Below are 18462 nucleotides of genomic sequence, written 5' to 3'. Positions count from 1 at the left end.
ATCACACCAAACAGGAACACAACGAGCGACTAGAGAAGGTACTCACGAGGATTCGAGAAAAGGGTCTGACATTGAACAAACGGAAATGTCAAATTGGACTTAGTGAAATTGAGTTTATGGGTCACGTGATCTCAGGTCAAGGTATTGGACCTACAAAGGAAAGCGTTCGTGCGATAGTCAACGTGACATCACCAAAGACGTCATCAGAGGTGAGAAGTTTAGGATCCTAGGGCTAGTGAACTTCAGTGGGCGTTATATACCCAACTTAGCAACAATTTCTGAACCGATGCGACGGCTCACTAAGAAAGGTGTTGAGTTTGTATGGACGCGACCAGCAAGCGAGTTTTGTAAAACTGAAGGAATGCCTCTCCAAGGCAGAGACATTAGGTCATTTCTCGTTGAATGCAGACAAAACAACTGTTGTGACAGGTGCCAGTAATGTTGGTATTGCTGCGATATTGCTACAGGAAGATCAGAACGGAAATTCTAAGGTCATTAGCTATATGAGTAGGGCATTACCTGATGTTGAACGGCGATACTCAACGACTGAGAAAGAAGCATTGGCTGTTGTATGGGGGTGCGAGAAATTCAAAATATACCTAGTTGGACTAGACTTTGAACTTGTAACTGACCATAAACCCCTTGAAGTTTTGTATGGACCAAAATCAAAACCAAACGCGAGAATTGAACGCTGGGTGATAAAACTTATGCCTTACAGATTTAAAGTGCGATACCAACCTGGTACAGGGAACATTGCAGATGCATTGTCGCGATTAGTGGATACGCGGAATGTCTGTCAAAGTAAACTTGAAATGGAAACGGAGAATTACATTCGTTTCGTAGCAAGGGAGGCTACTCCGTCAGCTTTGATGACTCATGAAGTGGAGGAGGCCTCAAAGGGAGATGACGAACTGTCTATGGTGAGAGAATGTATGGAATCTCGTAGTTGAGACAAAACGTGCACACCATATTATCCGATGAGAGATTAACTTAGTAGACTTGGATGCCTAGTACTACGTGGAACGCGACTAGTCATTCCGAAATCAAGGGACAAATGTATTCAACTTGCTCACCAAGGGCATAGTAGGAATAAAACAACAATTAAGGACCAAGGTATGGTGGCCTCAGATGGACAGAGACGTTGATAAACATATAAAATCGTGTCATGGGTGTCAAATAATTACCGGAACGGTACACCCAGAACCGTTAAAACCTACTGAGTTGCCTAACGGACCATGGCAAGACTTAGCCATTGACTTACTGGGACCGCTTCCAACTGGTCATTATGTTTTTGTGGTAGTAGACTACTATAGCCGTTACTACGAGATTGAAATCATGAAAGATACCACAATTACAAAGATCACAGAAAGTTTGGAGAACATATTTTGTCGTCATGGGATACCAGTGTCTATAACGTCAGATAATGGACCACAGTTTAAGGCTGACCATTGTAAAGACTACATGCGAGAAAATGGAATTACACACCGCCGTGTTACTTCATTGTATCCAACGGCGAGGTTGAACGCCAAAATCGTTCACTGATGAAACGTATCAAGATCGCGCACGCGCAGTCAAAATACTGGAAGACAGAAATACGGACATATCTATTAGCGTATAGGACAACACCACACAGTACGTCTGTAGTATCTCCTGCGGAGTTGATGTAAGGAAGGAAATTGATTACAAAACTACCTCAAATAGGACATTTAGGCAAGAGCTTGATCGATGAGGGAGTACGTGACAGAGACGCGCACATGAAATATCGTAACAAGATATATATTGACGAGAAACGTGGTGCTCAAGATTCTGACTTGAAAGTCGGAGAGTCTGTACTGGTGAAACAGAAACAAACAGACAAGTTAGCACACCATTCTGTCCTACGCCCTACACACTAGTTGAGAAAAATGGGAATAAGCTGCACGGTTGTGTCGAATGATGGCGTGTGTTACAAAAGGAACAGCACGTTCATTAAACCATTCCAAACACCAGAGGACACCCTTGACAAGCAGCCGAGTGGAAGTCCATTGGGAGTCATGGAGGACACCCTGGACAAGCAGGCGAGTGGAAGTCCATTGGGAGTCATGCATGGAGGACACCCTGGACGACGTCGATGATGAGCCGCCACAGGATATCCAGACAGAGACGTTTTCCAGGCCCAGGAGAGATGTTAAACTTCCCGTTAAGTTTAAAGACTTTGTTATGAAATAACGTGTATATATATAAGTGAATTGAAACGTTCATTTGTTCAATTAAATATTATTCAACATTTACGCATTCAGCAGATTATGTTAAATTGAGACATTTTCCAGGAAGTGACATTAACATTTTGTTTAGTACAACAATGTTAGTGAATATTAGCAAATTGATACTTGTAATTTGTGATTATAGTTTATTTCGTGGACAACATGGTGTTTTCATTTACGTTTCAATGAGTTAGTTATCTTAGAAAAAGGGGAATGTAGTGTTCTTGCATACATAATTGTCCAGTTATAAGATTAGAGTAGTGGAGCCTAAATTGTATGACGTAACATGATTCATTGATCTGGGGCACGAACGCATGTTCGACAGGGAATGGGGCGGCCATGTTGGCTAATAAATGGTTGATTCAATTCGACGTTTGTGGTTAAATCCGGAACACGACGTAACAGTGAAGGACATCCTATGGTACGACTGGTACTGCATGACCATGGTATGAACCCAGCAGTCATACTTTATACGGACGAACAACTGACAGATATTAAGAATTTGTGCTGTTCATGTCAAACTATCTGGAGTTTTTAGAAGACATTTAACGTGTGACATGCACGTGACTGCTTCTTGTTTTAAGAATTTCTCTTTAGAAAAACCAAACACTGGTGAGCCATCGCTCTTATCGGACCTATGTTCATCCATGACAGCAGCAACATTTAGACGTACAGTGCTTCTTTTTCAAATCTGAAAATAAAACCTAATAGGTACTGACCTTAGAAAGTTAGTGATTGGGACAGACGACTTACAGGCCATGAAAAACGCTGTAACGAGCACATTGACAGGCTCGACTCATGTGCTTTGAACACGGCATTTACGTCAGAATACTTAAGAAGTGACGAACTCCAGACTATGTGCCAATCGGTCTCTCCTGATTTCGGTAGTTACTTTGAAAATAGACTATTAAAAGAAAAATGAATGAATCACAAAGATTAGGCAGCAAAGCAAAGCAATGGACAAACAATGATTGTGAGTTAATTAACCTGCTTTTGCCGCATGCCCCTCCGTTATAATCTGTCGAACTTTATGCGAAAGTATTCAACAGTTGCTTTTCCACCTACACTGACGAAGCCAAACGTGTATACCATTCACCATAGGAACACAAAGTGGGAAGAAATCAGTCCTGTTTTTATTATCCCCCGCGAAACGCGTTTGCGGGGGATATTAAATTGGGCTCCGTCCGTGCGTCCGTCCGTGCGTCCGTCCGTGTGTCCGTCCGAGATTCTTTTCCGGGCTATAACTCCATAACCGTTCAACGCAGCTCCTTGAAACTTTCTGTACATATCAGACTAGTGCCCTAGTTATGCCTTTTGCTATTACGGACCTTCCAATTTTGGTATTTTTTCTGTAACCATGGAGACTTAATCAAAAATACAAAATTGCTTTTTCCTTAATAACTCTTACTTTGAGCTTGATATAAACTGCGGGGCGAGGGGGATAAAGCCAAGCTTTGCGGCTCCTTGTTTCAAACCAATCCATAAGTGTCGGTGGACATGACATAACAAAAACATCGGAATATCGATCTACCTCAGCGATAGAAAATCCTCAAAGCGTAAAGCCACTCAAGTTTGCAAGTGAAAACAGCAAATGTCCTTTGTCTATTAATCTGCCTTGTAGGTAGGGCTTAAGAATTGTACCTGCTGCCCCAATTGCATGATCATAAGAGGCGACTAAATTTGGAATCTTTTCTCGTCCATCTTAACAACTTTCTTCTTCCTAATGTCTCCCTAGACAATGCCTCACGTTTGGTCTTAGTTGAACGTTCGCCGCTGTGAGGAAGGCTTTGGGTTCTGTTCCCTGGCCGAGACATACCAGAGTCTTTAAAAATGGTAGTTGCTACCCCTGCTTAGCTCTCAGCATATTAGGAGTGGAACGACTGGTTAACTCGTTGTCAGTATATAATGTGACCGGATGGGGTGTTCTGTTGGATGTCTTTGGCTGCATGCTTCAGTAAGAGAGCACTATAAAGCTGGCACTAGTTCCCCGTAATCAAGAGGAGACGAACAGAAAAATAGTATGCTTCAGTGAGGAAGCACTATCAATCGGCAAAACTTCCAGACAATCACAAGGAGTCTTAACACGAACCGCAGCCTCTCAAAACACACATACGCACTCAAAACATGCATGCTTTTCGCAGCAAGCACGGGAGGCCGTCCTTAAATTACCTCAGTTGTTGATAAGACGTTTAACAAATAAAACCAAACTAAACAGAAGTCTTCCAAAATACACGAGCATAAACTTCATGCATGCGTCTCGCAGAAAGGGGAGACCGTCCTTAAATGGCCTTATCTGCTGATAGGACATTTACCAATAATAAACCAAACAAAACTTTATTCTTGTATATCCCATACAGATATGATGCCATTGATCATTGCCATTTTATCCTATACATTGACCTGGACCCCCACCTGCACGCAAGCAGGCCTGGGTGATATTTGCAGTTAACTTTTTACCCGGTTTGAAAGTTCTTGTAAAGTAACAGGTTTACCTTCAATATATGTCCAGCAACTGAATTATCACTATGAAAACTGACCAGTCACGTGATAAAAAAAAAACCGACAGAAGTACAGTGTATCCTTTTTTGTCCTTCAAGACAAAAAATAACCGTAGGTCGTATGGTCTTATCCCCAGGTAATATTTGGAAAGTCATATAACATGAACTGGAAGCTTGTGTAATCATTTGGTCAAGGAGAAAGGGGTCTTGATTAAGAGGCAAAGAAGGTCTATATAATGTAGTGTCTCGGGCCGAGTTGACCTGATTACTTACGCCGGAAGTGCGTCACGGTTCACTGGCCCGTGCCAGATAAAGATCTACCCCGTGTACAGTCTCTTCACACCTGACCGGCAATCAGACAACACGTGTGTTAGACCATCTCTGTTTTTAACGGAGTCAGTATATCTCTACGTAAGTAGTGCCAGTTATCTTAGTGCTCCGGGCTTTTAGCTAGGACACTAAGCCAGTATATTCTATTGGATAAGTATTTGACTGCTGTATCATCACCGTATCCTGACCTGTCCAGCGACCCGTGGTGATATAGATCGACCTCCATTGTAAACCAGATAGCGTGACCAACAGCGAGGTAACTAGCTTGTGGTGTAACAGCAACGTTACTTTAATAATCTGAATATAGAATATTTCAATATTAGGCATCTAAAGTTTAAATGAATGACGTTTAGAATGACCACATGATACTTATAATTATATAAAATGATCTGCAATTACATAACTTGTTATATTAGGTGTCAAAAATTGTTTACATAAACCCGCATGGTATTCTGCTACTGCCCTGCAAGTAGGGAGTAGCCTAAGAATTGTACCTGCTGCTCACGTTCCATGATCGTAAGAGGAGACTAAATTTGGGATCCTATCTTTTCTCTTCTTTCGGAAAAACTTTCTTCTTCCTAATGACTATTGACAATGCCTCACTTTTAGTCTTCAGTTGAGCGTTCGCCCCTGTGAGGAAGGCTTTGGGTTCTGTCCTCTGGCCAAGTCTTTAAAAATGGTAGTTGCTACTCCTGCTTAGCGCTTAGCATTTTCGAAGTGGAAGACTAGTTGGCCCGTTGTCAGTATAACGTGATTGGGAGGGGTGTGCTGCTGGGTGTCTTTGGCAGTATGCTTCAGCGTGGTAGCACTATAAATCGGCAAAAGTTCCCGCTTATCAAAAGGAGACTTAACACGTACATCCGCAGCCTCCCAAAACACACATGTATACACACTCACCACACGCATGCATAACGGAAACACGGGCTCAGCCATCCTTAAATGACCTTAGCTGTTAATAGGACTTTAAACAAAGAAAACCAAACCAAAGTATTCTGCTATGGTCATTAAGGACGGTTTCTTCTTTGTGTGGTGTACATGTTTTCTGGGGCCGCAGTAAGTTAACGTTTACTTCCGGATGATAATGCAGAACTGATGTCAACTTTGTTGTTCTCTAACTCGGTGAATCATACTGCTGATGTCACACGGCTTAGCAGGAATTCCACACCTTACTGACAATAGGCGAACCAGTCATCGTTCTCCAAGAATGCTGAAGGTTACGGAGGAACAAAAATATGTTGGATCCTCAAGCAGGGTTGCAGTGAGAATGTCAGATTATTAATATTGCACTGAAACGACTTTTAGCAGCTACACTTGGATTAAATTATTGTTTTGGTTTACACTAGAATTATACTGTACCAGCATTAAGACATAGGAGGCTAATAGGGAATGACTGATTGGGTGGGTTGTCCTGCTGGGTGTCTTCAGCAGTACAGTGATTTCCTGCAAATTGTCGCAAGCTACACATTTGAAAAGTGCCTTCTGTGGCCTATCTGATGAAGCGGGCTATCTAACTCAAAGTTTCAAAAAAACTATATAAAGTGTGGGCTATACAGAATTTGTCAAATACAAGATATAAGCTCCTTGACTTCCACAAACTGTTTAGCCATTCATTCCGATATATCATTAAGAGTTGGTTTAAAAAGACAAAAGACCCATGGGCCTAACGGTCACCTGAGTTCTGAAATATATATCAAAAGTTGATATTTTTGTTGTTTAATTAACATATTTGACCATGAAAGTAGCGCAAGGTCATCCAATTGAACGGACTATTCAGTTTGTTATCCAAGCATGCCACTGTCCCAATATCATGACCCTTGGCCTTTGGGTTATTGAGAAGTTGTTTAAAGATGTTAACACAATTAACTCATGTGACATTGAAAGTCAAGGTCATTCTTAAGAAGAATTTTTGAAGTTATTCACCCCAGCATGCTGCTGGCCCAATATTATGACTTTGGGCCTCATTGTTTTTGAGGAGCAGTTAGGCCAAGGAAAAAAAATGTTGTGTTTCCCCTTTCGTCTCTCAAAAAATTAGGGTAGGTAGGTAGGGATTTTTTTTTTTTTTTTTTTATTTTTTTTTTTTTAAATAAATAATCAAATGTTCATATTTGAATATTTATATATGCTGTATATATCATTTCAATATCATTATATTTCAGTGTTTGATCATTCTTCTAGCTAACTTCATTTTGAAATGCAATGTATTGGGAGATGAAAATGATATTAAAAGTATATCAAACTTTATTTGCAGTGTTTGTTATCTCTTTTCAGATAATCTCAAATAGGAGCATCATATTAATAGTCAGAACAGTAAAACCATGTCATTATAAACGCAGTTTATTGAGAGTTTCCACTCTTTGATTTTTTTCCGTATGGACGATAACATGGAGGCTGTTCATGTTCGAGACATTCTAGACACACGGGCAGAACAGTTTTATATTGTTTCTTTAATTCCTGATCAACCTCCCCATCACAACCACCACAATAGTAGCACAAATCGAGTCGTCCAAGAGATGCACTGTAAAATGGTACTTCGATGGGATTAGCGCAGGTGAGGGTCATTCTAACCAATGCTTTGCCATGAAGACCGTCGCCAACAGACAGCCCTGGTCCAACCTCAAAGGTAGTCGACTGTCCAACCTCCCTCCCCAATATAACACAATCACCTTTTACAATTTTTTTGTGATATCTATAAAATATATCTCCACATAGCGTTGTATGCGGCAGTGATGTCATAATTCGCTTTTCGTCCATGTGTTTACATTTTTTTATCGTCAGTGCCAAAACAGACGACGGCGTGCAAAAAGCCGCCATGTTTTTTGAACATCGAGGTCATCAATACGCTTTAAATCCAGTGCCCGTCATATACAAGCGTTTATAAGACTTGGGTGTGTATAATAATAAAACGGAAAACGGGCTAAATTTACGAAAATTTCCGGATTTTCAGTATTTCAAACAAAAAAAAATTAGGGTCGGTGGCCTAAAATTAGGGTCGGTCGGGAAAGGGGAAACACAACATTTTTTTTTCTAGGCCTTATTGAAAAATGTTTAACGTATTTGACCTCTATGACTTTGAATGTAGATCAAGGTCATTCATTTGAACATGTTTTACCTCTATTACCTTGAATGTAGATCATGACTGGGCCTCTTCAGGTAAATGAGTTGATTTCATATCTGACCCCATCAACCTTCAAAATAGGTCAAGGTCATCCATTTGAACAGGTATGCTAACCTTTATCCCAGCACACTACTAGCCAAATATCATGACTTTGTGCCTCTTGGTTATTGAGGTGAAGCACATTTAGCACATTTAACATAATTGACAACTGTTACTTTAAAAATAGGTCAAGGTCATTCATTTGAACAACCTAAGTAGCCCTTTATTTCAGCATACTAATCTGCCTCTTAGTTAATAAGAAGTCATTCAATCATTTTAACATATTTGACCTCTGACCTTTAATGTTATAGTCAATGTCATTTATTTGAACAGTTTTTGTAGCCCTCCATCCCAGCAAGCTACTGGCTCAACAGCATGGCCCTAGGCCTCTTGGTTATTGAGACATTGTCATTTATAGATTTTAAGATCTTTGGCCCCCTTTATCCTTGAAAAATTGACAAGGTAATTCAACTTTGGTAGCCCCACATTCCAGCATGTTACTGGCCCAATATCATTATTCTGGGACTCTTAGTTAATGAGATTTGACACCTGTAATATTGACAGCAGGTAAAGGTCATTCATTTGAACAACTTTGGTAGCCCTTAATCCATGCATGCTATCGGCCCAGTATCATACATCTGGGCTATTGAGACTTCATCTCAGGTGACCTTTGCCCTACAGGTAGGGCGTAAGAATTGTACCTGCCGCCCCCATTGCATGATCATAAGAGGCAAATAAATTTGGGATTTTATCTTTTCTGCCCTACAGGTAGGGCGTAAGAATTGTACCTGCTGCCCCCATTGCATGTTCATAAGAGGCGACTAAATTTGGGATCTTATCTTTTCTCTTCTTTCTGAACAACTCTCTTCTTCCTAATGTCTCCCTTGACAATGCCTCACTTTTTGCCTTTAGTTGAGCATTCGCCCCTGTGAGGAAAGCTTTGGGTTCTGTCCCCTAGCCGAGACATACCAGAGTCTTTAAAAATGGTAGTTGCTACTCCTGCTTAGCGCTCAGCATATTTGGAGTGGGACGACTGGTTTGCCCGTTGTCAGTATAATGTGACCGGGTGGGGTGTGCTGCTGGGTGTCTTCGGCAGTATGCTTCAGTGAGGTAGCACTTTAAATCGGCAAAAGTTCAGGCCTATAACAAAGAGAGATTACACGAACATACCGCAGCCTCCCAAAACACACATATGCACTCACCACACACATGCATGTCGCACGGACAGGAGGCCGTCCTTAAATGACCTTAGATGTTAATAGGACGTCAAACTAAATGAACCAAACCAAACCAAATCGGTTTAGGAGGAGTTGTCCGGACAAACTTAAAGATATGGTTCTTATCAGAAAACCTGTTTATAGTGACCAGTTGCCATAGCAACCATAATTTTGAAAAAAAAGAAAGTGGCATGCACATCTACACATGGTCCTCTATATTTGTGTGAAGTTTCATTGAAATTGGCCATTTAGTTTAGGAGGAGTTGTCCGGACAAACTTGAGAAAAATAAAGAGGCATGCACATCTATACATGATCATTAATATTTGTGTGAAGTTTCGTCGGAATTGGCCCATCAGTTTAGGAGGAGTTGTCCGGACAAAATGCTTCGACAGACGGACGGACGGACAACCTGATTCCAGTATACCCCCCCTAACTTCGTTGCGGGGGTATAATGAGTTCACCAATTAACAAGAGGCCCATGGGTCTTAACAGTCACACGAGTTTTGATATATTTCAGCATATTTGACCCCTGGAACCTTGAATGAAGGTCAATGTCAATCATTTAAACAAACTATATAGCCCTTTACACAAGAATGATACAAACCACATACCAGATATCTTGGCCTCTTGGTTATTACGAAGTTGTTTGCAGATTTTAGCATACTTGACCCCTGTGAGCTTGAATGAAGGTCAAGGTCATCAATTTTTATGAACAAACATTGAAGCTCTTGATCCCAGCATGCTACATATCTAATAGTGGGTCTCTGTGCCTCTTGGTTACAAGAAGATGTCATTTAAAGTTTTGAGCATATTTGACCAGTGACCTTGAATGTAGGTCAAGGTCATCCATTTGATCAAACTTGGTAGCCCTTCATCCCAGCATGCTACAAACACCAGACCAGGTATCTGGGCTTCTTGGTTATCAAGGAGTTGTTTAAAGATTTGAGCATACTTGACCCCTGTGAACTTGAATGTAAGTCAAGGTCATCCCATTGATAAAAATTGGTAGCCCTTCATCCCGGCATGCTACAAACTAAATATCAGGTATCTGCGCCTCTTGGTTATCAAGATGAAAATGTTGAAAGATTTGAGCATATTTGACCCCTGTGACCTTGAATGAGGGTCAAGGTCATCAATTTGAAAAAAAAAAAAACCATTGAAGCTCTTCATCCAAGCATGCTACAGATCTAATATAAGGTCTTTGGTCCTTTTTGATATCAAGAAGTCATTTGAAAATTTTAGCATAATTGACCTTTGTGACCTTGAATGAAGATCAAGGTCATCCATTTGATCAAATTTGGTAGCCATACATCCCAGCATGCTACAAACCCAATACCAGGTATCTGGGCATCTTGGTTATCAAAACATTGTTAAATTTTTTAGCATATTTGACCCCTGTGACCTTGAACGAAGGTAATGTTCATCAATTTGAATAAACATTGAAGCTCTTCATCCCAGCATGCTACAGATATAAGGTCTCTGGGCCTTTTGGATATCAAAAAGTTGTTTACAGATTTTAGCATACTTGACCCCTGTGACCTTGAAGGAAGGTCAAGTTCATCAATTTGAACAAACATTGAAGCTCTTAATCCAAGCATGCTACAGACCTAATATTGGGTCTCAGGGTCTCTTGGTTATCAAGGAGTTGTTTATAGATTTGATCACACTTGACCCTTGTGACATTGAAGGAAGGTCAAGGTCATCCCATTGATCAAACTTGGTAGCCCTTCATCCCGGCATGCTACAAACTAAATATCAGGTATTTGCGCCTCTTGGTTATCAAGGTGAAAATGTTGAAAGATTTTAGCATATTTGACCCATGTGACCTTGAATGAAGGTAAAGTTCATCAATTTGAATACACATTGAAGCTCTTCATTCTAGCATGCTACATACCTAATATGAGGTCTCTGGGCCTTTTGGATATCAAAAAGTTGTTTACAGATTTTAGCATAATTGACCCCTGTGACCTTGAAGGATGGTCAAAGTCATCAATTTGGACAAACATTGAAGCTCCTAAACCAAGCATGCTACAGACCTAATATTTGGTCTCTTGGTTATCAAGGAGTTGTTTATAGATTTTAGCATACTTGACCCTTGTGACCTTGAATGAAGGTCAATGTCAATAATTTGAACAAACTATATAGCCCTTTACCTAAGAATGATACAAACGCCATACCAGATATCTGGGCCTCTTCAACACGAACATACCGCAGCCTCCCAAAACACACATACGCACTCACCACACGCATGCATGTCGCACGCACGGGATGCCGTCCTTAAATGACCTTAGCTGTAAATAGGACATTAAACAAAATAAACCAAACCAAACTGGGCCTCTTCGTTATTAAGAAGTTGTTTACAGATTTTAGCATACTTGACCCCTGTAAACCTGAATGTAAGTCAAGGTCATCCCATTGATCAAACTTGGTAGCCTTTATCCCAGCATGCTACAAACCAAATATCAGGTCTCTGGGCCTCTTGGTTATCAAGATGAAAATGTTGAAAGATTGGAGCATACTTGACCCCTGTAAACCTGAATGTAAGTCAAGGTCATCCCATTGATCAAACTTGGTAGCCTTTATCCCAGCATGCTACAAACCAAATATCAGGTCTCTGGGCCTCTTGGTTATCAAGATGAAAATGTTGAAAGATTGGAGCATATTTGACCCCTGTGACCTTGAATGAGGGTCAAGGTCATCAATTTGGAAAAAAAAAAAAACATTGAAGCTCTTCATCCAAGCATGCTACAGACCTAATATAAGGTCTTTGGGCCTTTTTAATATCAAGAAGTCATTTCAAGATTTTAGCATATTTGACCCATGTGACCTTGAATGAAGATCAAGGTCATTCATTTGATCAAATTTGGTAGCCATACATCCCAGCATGCTACAAACCCAATACCAGGTATCTTGGCCTCTTGGTTTTCAAAACATTGTCAATTTGAATAAACATTGAAGCTCTTCATCCCAGCATGCTACAGACCTAATATAATGTCTCTTGGCCTTTTTTATATCAAAAAGTTGTTTACAGATTTTAGCATACTTGACCCCTGTGACCTTGAAGGAAGGTCAAGGTCATCAATTTGAACAAACATTGAAGCTCTTAATCCAAGCATGCTACAGACCTGATATTGGGTCTCAGGGTCTCTTGGTTATCAAGGAGTTTATAGATTTGAGCATACTTGACCCTTGTGACATTGAAGGAAGGTCAAGGTCATCAATTTAAACAAACATTGAAGCTCTTAATCCCAGCATGCAACATATCTAATATTGGATCTCTGTGCCTCTTGGTTATCAAAAAGATGTCATTTAAATTTTGTGCATATTTGACCACTGTGACCTTGAATGTAGGTCAAGGTCATCCATTTGATCAAACGTGGTAGCCCTTTATCCCAGGATGCTACAAACGCCAGACCAGGTCTCTGGGCTTCTTGGTTATCAAGGAGTTGTTCAAATATTTGAGCATACTTGAACCCTGTGAACTTGAATGTAAGTCAAGGTCATCCATTTGATCAAACTTGGTAGCCTTTATCCCAGCATGCTACAAACCCAATATCAGGTCTCTGGGCCTCTTGGTTATCAAGAAGAAACTGTTGAAAGATTTGAGCATACTTGACCCCTGTGACCTTTAATGAAAGTAGAGGTCATCAATTTGAATAGACATTGAAGCTCTTCATCCCAGCATGCCACAGACCTAATATAAGGTCTCTGGGCCTTTGGATATCAAGAAGTTGTTTACAGATTTAAGCATACTTGACCCCTGTGACATTGAATGAAGGTCAAGGTCATCCATTTGAACAAACTTTAAATTCCTTTATAAAAGCATGCTTCGCCTCAGGTGACCTAAAAATTCATATCAGTGTATGTATGAATAAAAAGAAACACAACACATAATCTGTCGTTCTGAAATTTGATTTATTTCAGCATTTGTGTGTACACATGTTGAGTATGATGACTTTGGCATAGTTCATCTGCCTGGTAGAGTGTCCGCTACAGCTGGTACAATTAAGTATCATAATTAATAAACGGTGCCCAAAGGCTCTAATTGATCAATGATAATTAAGGACAAAAGTTACCTGTTGATGAGGTGATCTCTTTCTATAATGATGTAAAAAGGTATTTATAATATGTATCCAGATACCACAACTCTCTTAACTAAACTTTAACAATAACAAAAATGAGTTGTAACAATCACACGTACATTTACACACACTTATGGACATTCTTAAAATAAATATTGTAACAGAATATTCAAAAACTTGGCACATGGTCACGAGATGGTTAAACGGGTAAACAAACTATTCACAAATAAGTGTGTATGTTTCGAACATTCATTTTAAATATTCATGATTAATTAAGAAAGAAAAAAAGTCTTCTCTATTTACTTCTATAATACATCTAACGGGTTTTAAAATTAATTTAAGTGTCAATTTCACAAACTGACACGTTCCCTGAAGAAAGCTAGTCATTTGTAGGATTGAGGCACTTTAGAATTCAGATGTATGATAGTCAACTATTCATTAAATGGATAACCTACCAGTAATGTACTGTATATATTTCACAACTGAGAAATTGAGTTGTCTCCCTTCCTCTTACCATAAAAATTACATCCCATATTTAAACTTGTATAAAATGTCTGTAATGTTTCGGTATTTCCATATCTTCCATAAAAAACATTTCTCCTCATGAAATAATCATTTAAAGAAATCTAAAATATAAAGCTGTTTAAATTTGTCACCTTTTAAATTTTCAACCATACTTCGTTCATCGATATTGGTCTGTTATGCAGAAATAGTCTTGGCTGTTATGGAACTAAATTTTAATTAGAACGATATCATTACATTAAAGTTGTTTATTGGGGTATAAACTGTTATATATATATACATATATACCTACATTTTAATGGTGGACTTATTTCATTATTTACGTAGCAATTACACAACCATGATTTTGATTTCGCCATGCTTATGATCAACAACACTCACATTTTTCAACACAACCTTAATTGATTTTTTTTATTTAAATAATTTAACTCTGTTACCATATTTTACTAATGACAGGCCTTGGGATGGGATGGGATGGGATGGGATGGGATCAGGGCAACACTACAAAATGAAAGTGAGGTCTGCAACCAATGGACCGAAAGCGGAGATGCACATATTTAAAATCGGAATTACATGGGTTTATGATTGGATATAGGTACATCATTGGTAAGATATGGTAACATTACTTCGATAAGTTGTTAAAAACGATTTCTAACAACAAACTACAAATATAACATTATTATTCCTAAGGTATTGCCAAATAACTTAAATTCACACACGATTAATTATCCTCGGTTTACACAAAATCCTACAACTAAATCGCCAGGCACAACTACACTACTAAGCCTGGTTCAATAAATTTCGTAAATAGTTGACATTTAATTACTGAACACTCGGGCATTTCCCCGTAGTCCTGAAGTCTTTAATTCTGAAGCACAAATTCAGACTAGAACAAAGTTATGAGCACTCTTTAGTTTTAAAAAAAAAAATGTATCCGAAGTACAGAAACTTTCACAATTTAACATTATGGGAAAAATAAACTCGCACAAAACAGTTCTATGAAATTTTTGCACACAGCTTTTGTTCCTGTTTTCAAGAAATCTCGTAGTATATGTATTATATACTAATATTGATCCACATAATGTATAATTTTGGAGATTCAGCGAACATCACGTTATCATTCTTAATGCATTGATTTCAGCGACAAATTTTAATGAGACATCCAATCATATATGATCACATACACTATCCACAATATATACATCCTACAAAAGGCTATAGAAGTACATATAAGTGATGAACATTCAATGAGAGTTTAAAGAGTTTTACCACATTTTAAATAAAACTGAAGTTGTGAATATTCAACAGCGAAATTCCTTTGAAAGGTAACATTCACAAATACAAATTTAAGTATACATGTATATAAAGAAGAAATATAATCATGCATTTTAAAAATTATTTTAAAATACAAATATGCATTGTACTTGCATCACTGCTGAATTAAAGGCAGTGAGAAAGTATAGCGCTGGTACCGACTCGCACAACCTACAATACATAGGCCAGTAATATTATGAAAAGCTATATAAATGTAAAGAAGAAAAAAATTTTTTTTGCAAAATGAAAAATATCTAGATTCTTTTGTATGCAAGTAAAGCAACATTTTTGTAACAGATTAAATTACTGAGACAAAGGCATATCCGAAAATTACTCAAAATTGAAGCACTTCAGAAAAGAAAGAAGAAATATCTGAAGAACAACTTTAGTTATTTCTTAAACTGTGGTATGTTCTGAAATGTATTTGTTGCAACAATCTTGTTTAATAAATAAATATCGAAAGTTAAACAAGAAGGTATTTTCAAATTTATTCAGAATCTTACTGATTTAAAAAAAAAATATTTTAATGAAATTCAGTTCCTGCCATATGCATTATCATCCTTTGATGAGAAGGATTTCATTTTGATCGAGAGTTGTCTCCCATTGACCAGTAGGGAATGTCAAAAAGCATTACATGCGAAGCAATACCTTATACCAGATTTCGAAATAATTTCTTTGAAGACTAAAAAAAAAATTAAATTGAAGATTCCTAAAAATTTAGAAAATATGAATTCATTTAAAAATGTATTTGTTTTAAGATATATTTGAAATGATGGAAAAAGATTCCCTTCTACACAAGATGAAACAGATACCACATTTCACACCGCAGAGAATAGTTGTAAAATAATTTTGAAAATGGGGAAATAACATTATAATCAGAACACATCAGAGAGAAATAAGCTACACATAATTTTCACAAGGCAGTGTAAGTTCTAGGAGAAGTGAAACATACAAGGGGAACTGTCTGACGACATACAAGTGTTTGTGTTTACATAATGTCCCCGTTAAAGCTTCGGCATGTCTCGATTCACAGAGAGACAAAGAACTACAATAAATACTGATAAAATATTTCATATATCACATCAAACAATTCACAGAGCAAACCAAACTGGCAAGAACAGTTTCTGGACAAATTTCCAAGATAAACAACTACACAAATTAGACTGACATCTTTAAAATTCCTTGAACACATTCCTGAAGGTTTATCGACTTGATGTTAAATATGTATGTTGCTTTTGCCCGTATCATGATCTCAAATGTCAGTATACTAATTTTTATCAAAAATTAATTATTCTTAATTACTAGCTACATAAAATTTAAAAAAAATTTCCTACATGAAATGTACAGCTTTTTGCACACCTATGATTTTTAAATTTAAAATCAGGAATTTAGAAAAAAAAGACATTTGATCTTTGAAGCACCTTAAATCAGCAATCGTTGATGTTGATGAGGTACCCTGGATTGTGTTTCAAACATTATCATTCAATCAAATGCCTACTCCTGATCGTCTGACCAATCAAATGCTTCCTTTGATTTTTCTGTAACCAATCAATGTTCAATATGCATCATCCAATCAAATCCCTATCCTTGATATTTTGATTGTCAATTATGTTAAGACAGTTGATGTTACCTTTTTTCCATGTACAGAATGATGTTATTCCTAATTATCAGACTGACATTTTTGAGACTGTAAGTAAATGGGGTTTGATGGATATTTGTTTCCAAACAGATTTTTTTTTTCACATGTTAAATTCCACAATATTCCTGTCTGATCAAATCTGCTCCCAACGTAGAAATGATAACGATGATGCTCTGATGAAATATCCATTCTGTAACCCAGATATCAACCTAAAGACATTGGAGTTCATCCTCTACGCCACATAAAGTTCTCCAGCTAGATGTGGACTATTGGCCGTAGAACAGAAGTGTAGGAGAAGTTGGTCATCTCTACTGGCCGATTGGTCACTCTAGGTTCATCTCCTCCTCCAGCATGGCATCCAGTTCATCGGTCAAGCCCTGTAACATGTTGTCTATGTCGTTCAAGACGTCGCCGCCAGCAGGTCTGAAATGGGACACAAAAATGGTCAGCACATATAATCAAACAGAGCCCTGGTAAGTGACCTGATAGGTATACCAGAGAAAGTGACCAGGAACCCCAATCAATGTTTTTCTAGCCCGAATTAAGGCCCCAATTCCCAATTGTATAATTTTCCAACAAATTACCCAAAAGATTTGAAAATGGTATCGTTCATGGAAATAAACAAAACCCAGTAACCTAAATATTTCCAATTTCGACCAGGCGACAAGCTCTTAAAATAGCCAGCAAAAAACAGTTCCTAAAATGGCCAGGAAAACCAAAGACATTTCCTAGCCTCTGACCCCTGAAGTTTAACAAAGAGATATGGTCGCTTGATTGAGCACTAGAGAAAGTAACCTAGCAAGGCTCAAAATACTTAAACATCCACCCTCTTTTTAGCAACAGTGACCTTGACCTTTGGGCTAATGTAAATAACACGATGCAGGAATAGATTAAATATGAAATGATATCTACAAATGGTTCATGACCTGATGCTGTATTGTGCGTTTTGGTCATCCATGAATTCTGTAGAACTAATGTGAGCAACTTGATACAAATGTGTAACAGCTTAATAGTCAGTAACTGTATATATATATATACTAATGTCTGATAATAACCATGATTGTGAGCCGAGAATTTCCAAATAGATCTTATGAATAGACAGTAACCAGCTTGTCCTGTTTGACATGACCTTGACCCCCATTTATATCCGATGCTTACTTTGTTGTAGTATGTCCTGAAGTCATCACCATGGATACCCCCGGTTTCTTGGGCACCGCTGGTTTCTTCAATTCTGTAGTGACAAAAACATCCAAAAATGTAAGAGCATGCCTCTAATCATTGAAATCATAATCAAAGCGAAATATTCACATTTCTGGCCTTGTTATTTATTAAGATATGAAGCCTTTTTATGCAGCTGCATTTTTTCCATTGGTAAACCTCAGTTTTACGAGCGGTACAATAAATATGACATAAATTTTGAGATTTGATTCCAAACATGGTGGTTTTGTAATAGACTCAACTG

The 18462-nt window shown here is 38.3% G+C and overlaps 1 protein-coding gene and 1 long non-coding RNA gene across 5 annotated transcripts in view; one reads left to right on the top strand and one right to left on the bottom strand.

The window, feature by feature from the left end:
• Window positions 1-13339: 13339 nt before the first annotated feature.
• The window catches only part of LOC117337922 (caskin-1-like), a 161611-nt gene continuing 156488 nt past the window's right edge, over window positions 13340-18462 (bottom strand). For all 4 annotated transcript variants that reach the window (XM_033899071.1, XM_033899078.1, XM_033899085.1 and 1 more), the window contains 2 exons: window positions 18159-18231; window positions 13340-17423 (listed from right to left, as the gene is read on the bottom strand). In XM_033899071.1, coding sequence (XP_033754962.1) covers window positions 17324-17423; window positions 18159-18231 — 173 coding nt within the window. In that variant the 3' untranslated portion in view covers window positions 13340-17323. The remainder of the gene's footprint in view (window positions 17424-18158; window positions 18232-18462) is intronic.
• Window positions 17359-18309, top strand: LOC117337944. The gene is made up of 2 exons (XR_004534922.1): window positions 17359-17473; window positions 18169-18309. It is a non-coding gene; the product is annotated as an uncharacterized LOC117337944 (long non-coding RNA).

The sequence above is a fragment of the Pecten maximus genome, chromosome 1, assembly GCF_902652985.1.
Source record: "Pecten maximus chromosome 1, xPecMax1.1, whole genome shotgun sequence".
Lineage (NCBI taxonomy): Eukaryota > Metazoa > Mollusca > Bivalvia > Pectinida > Pectinidae > Pecten > Pecten maximus.
Note: the sequence above shows the minus strand (reverse complement) of the source record. Positions and strands in the feature narration are given on the sequence as shown.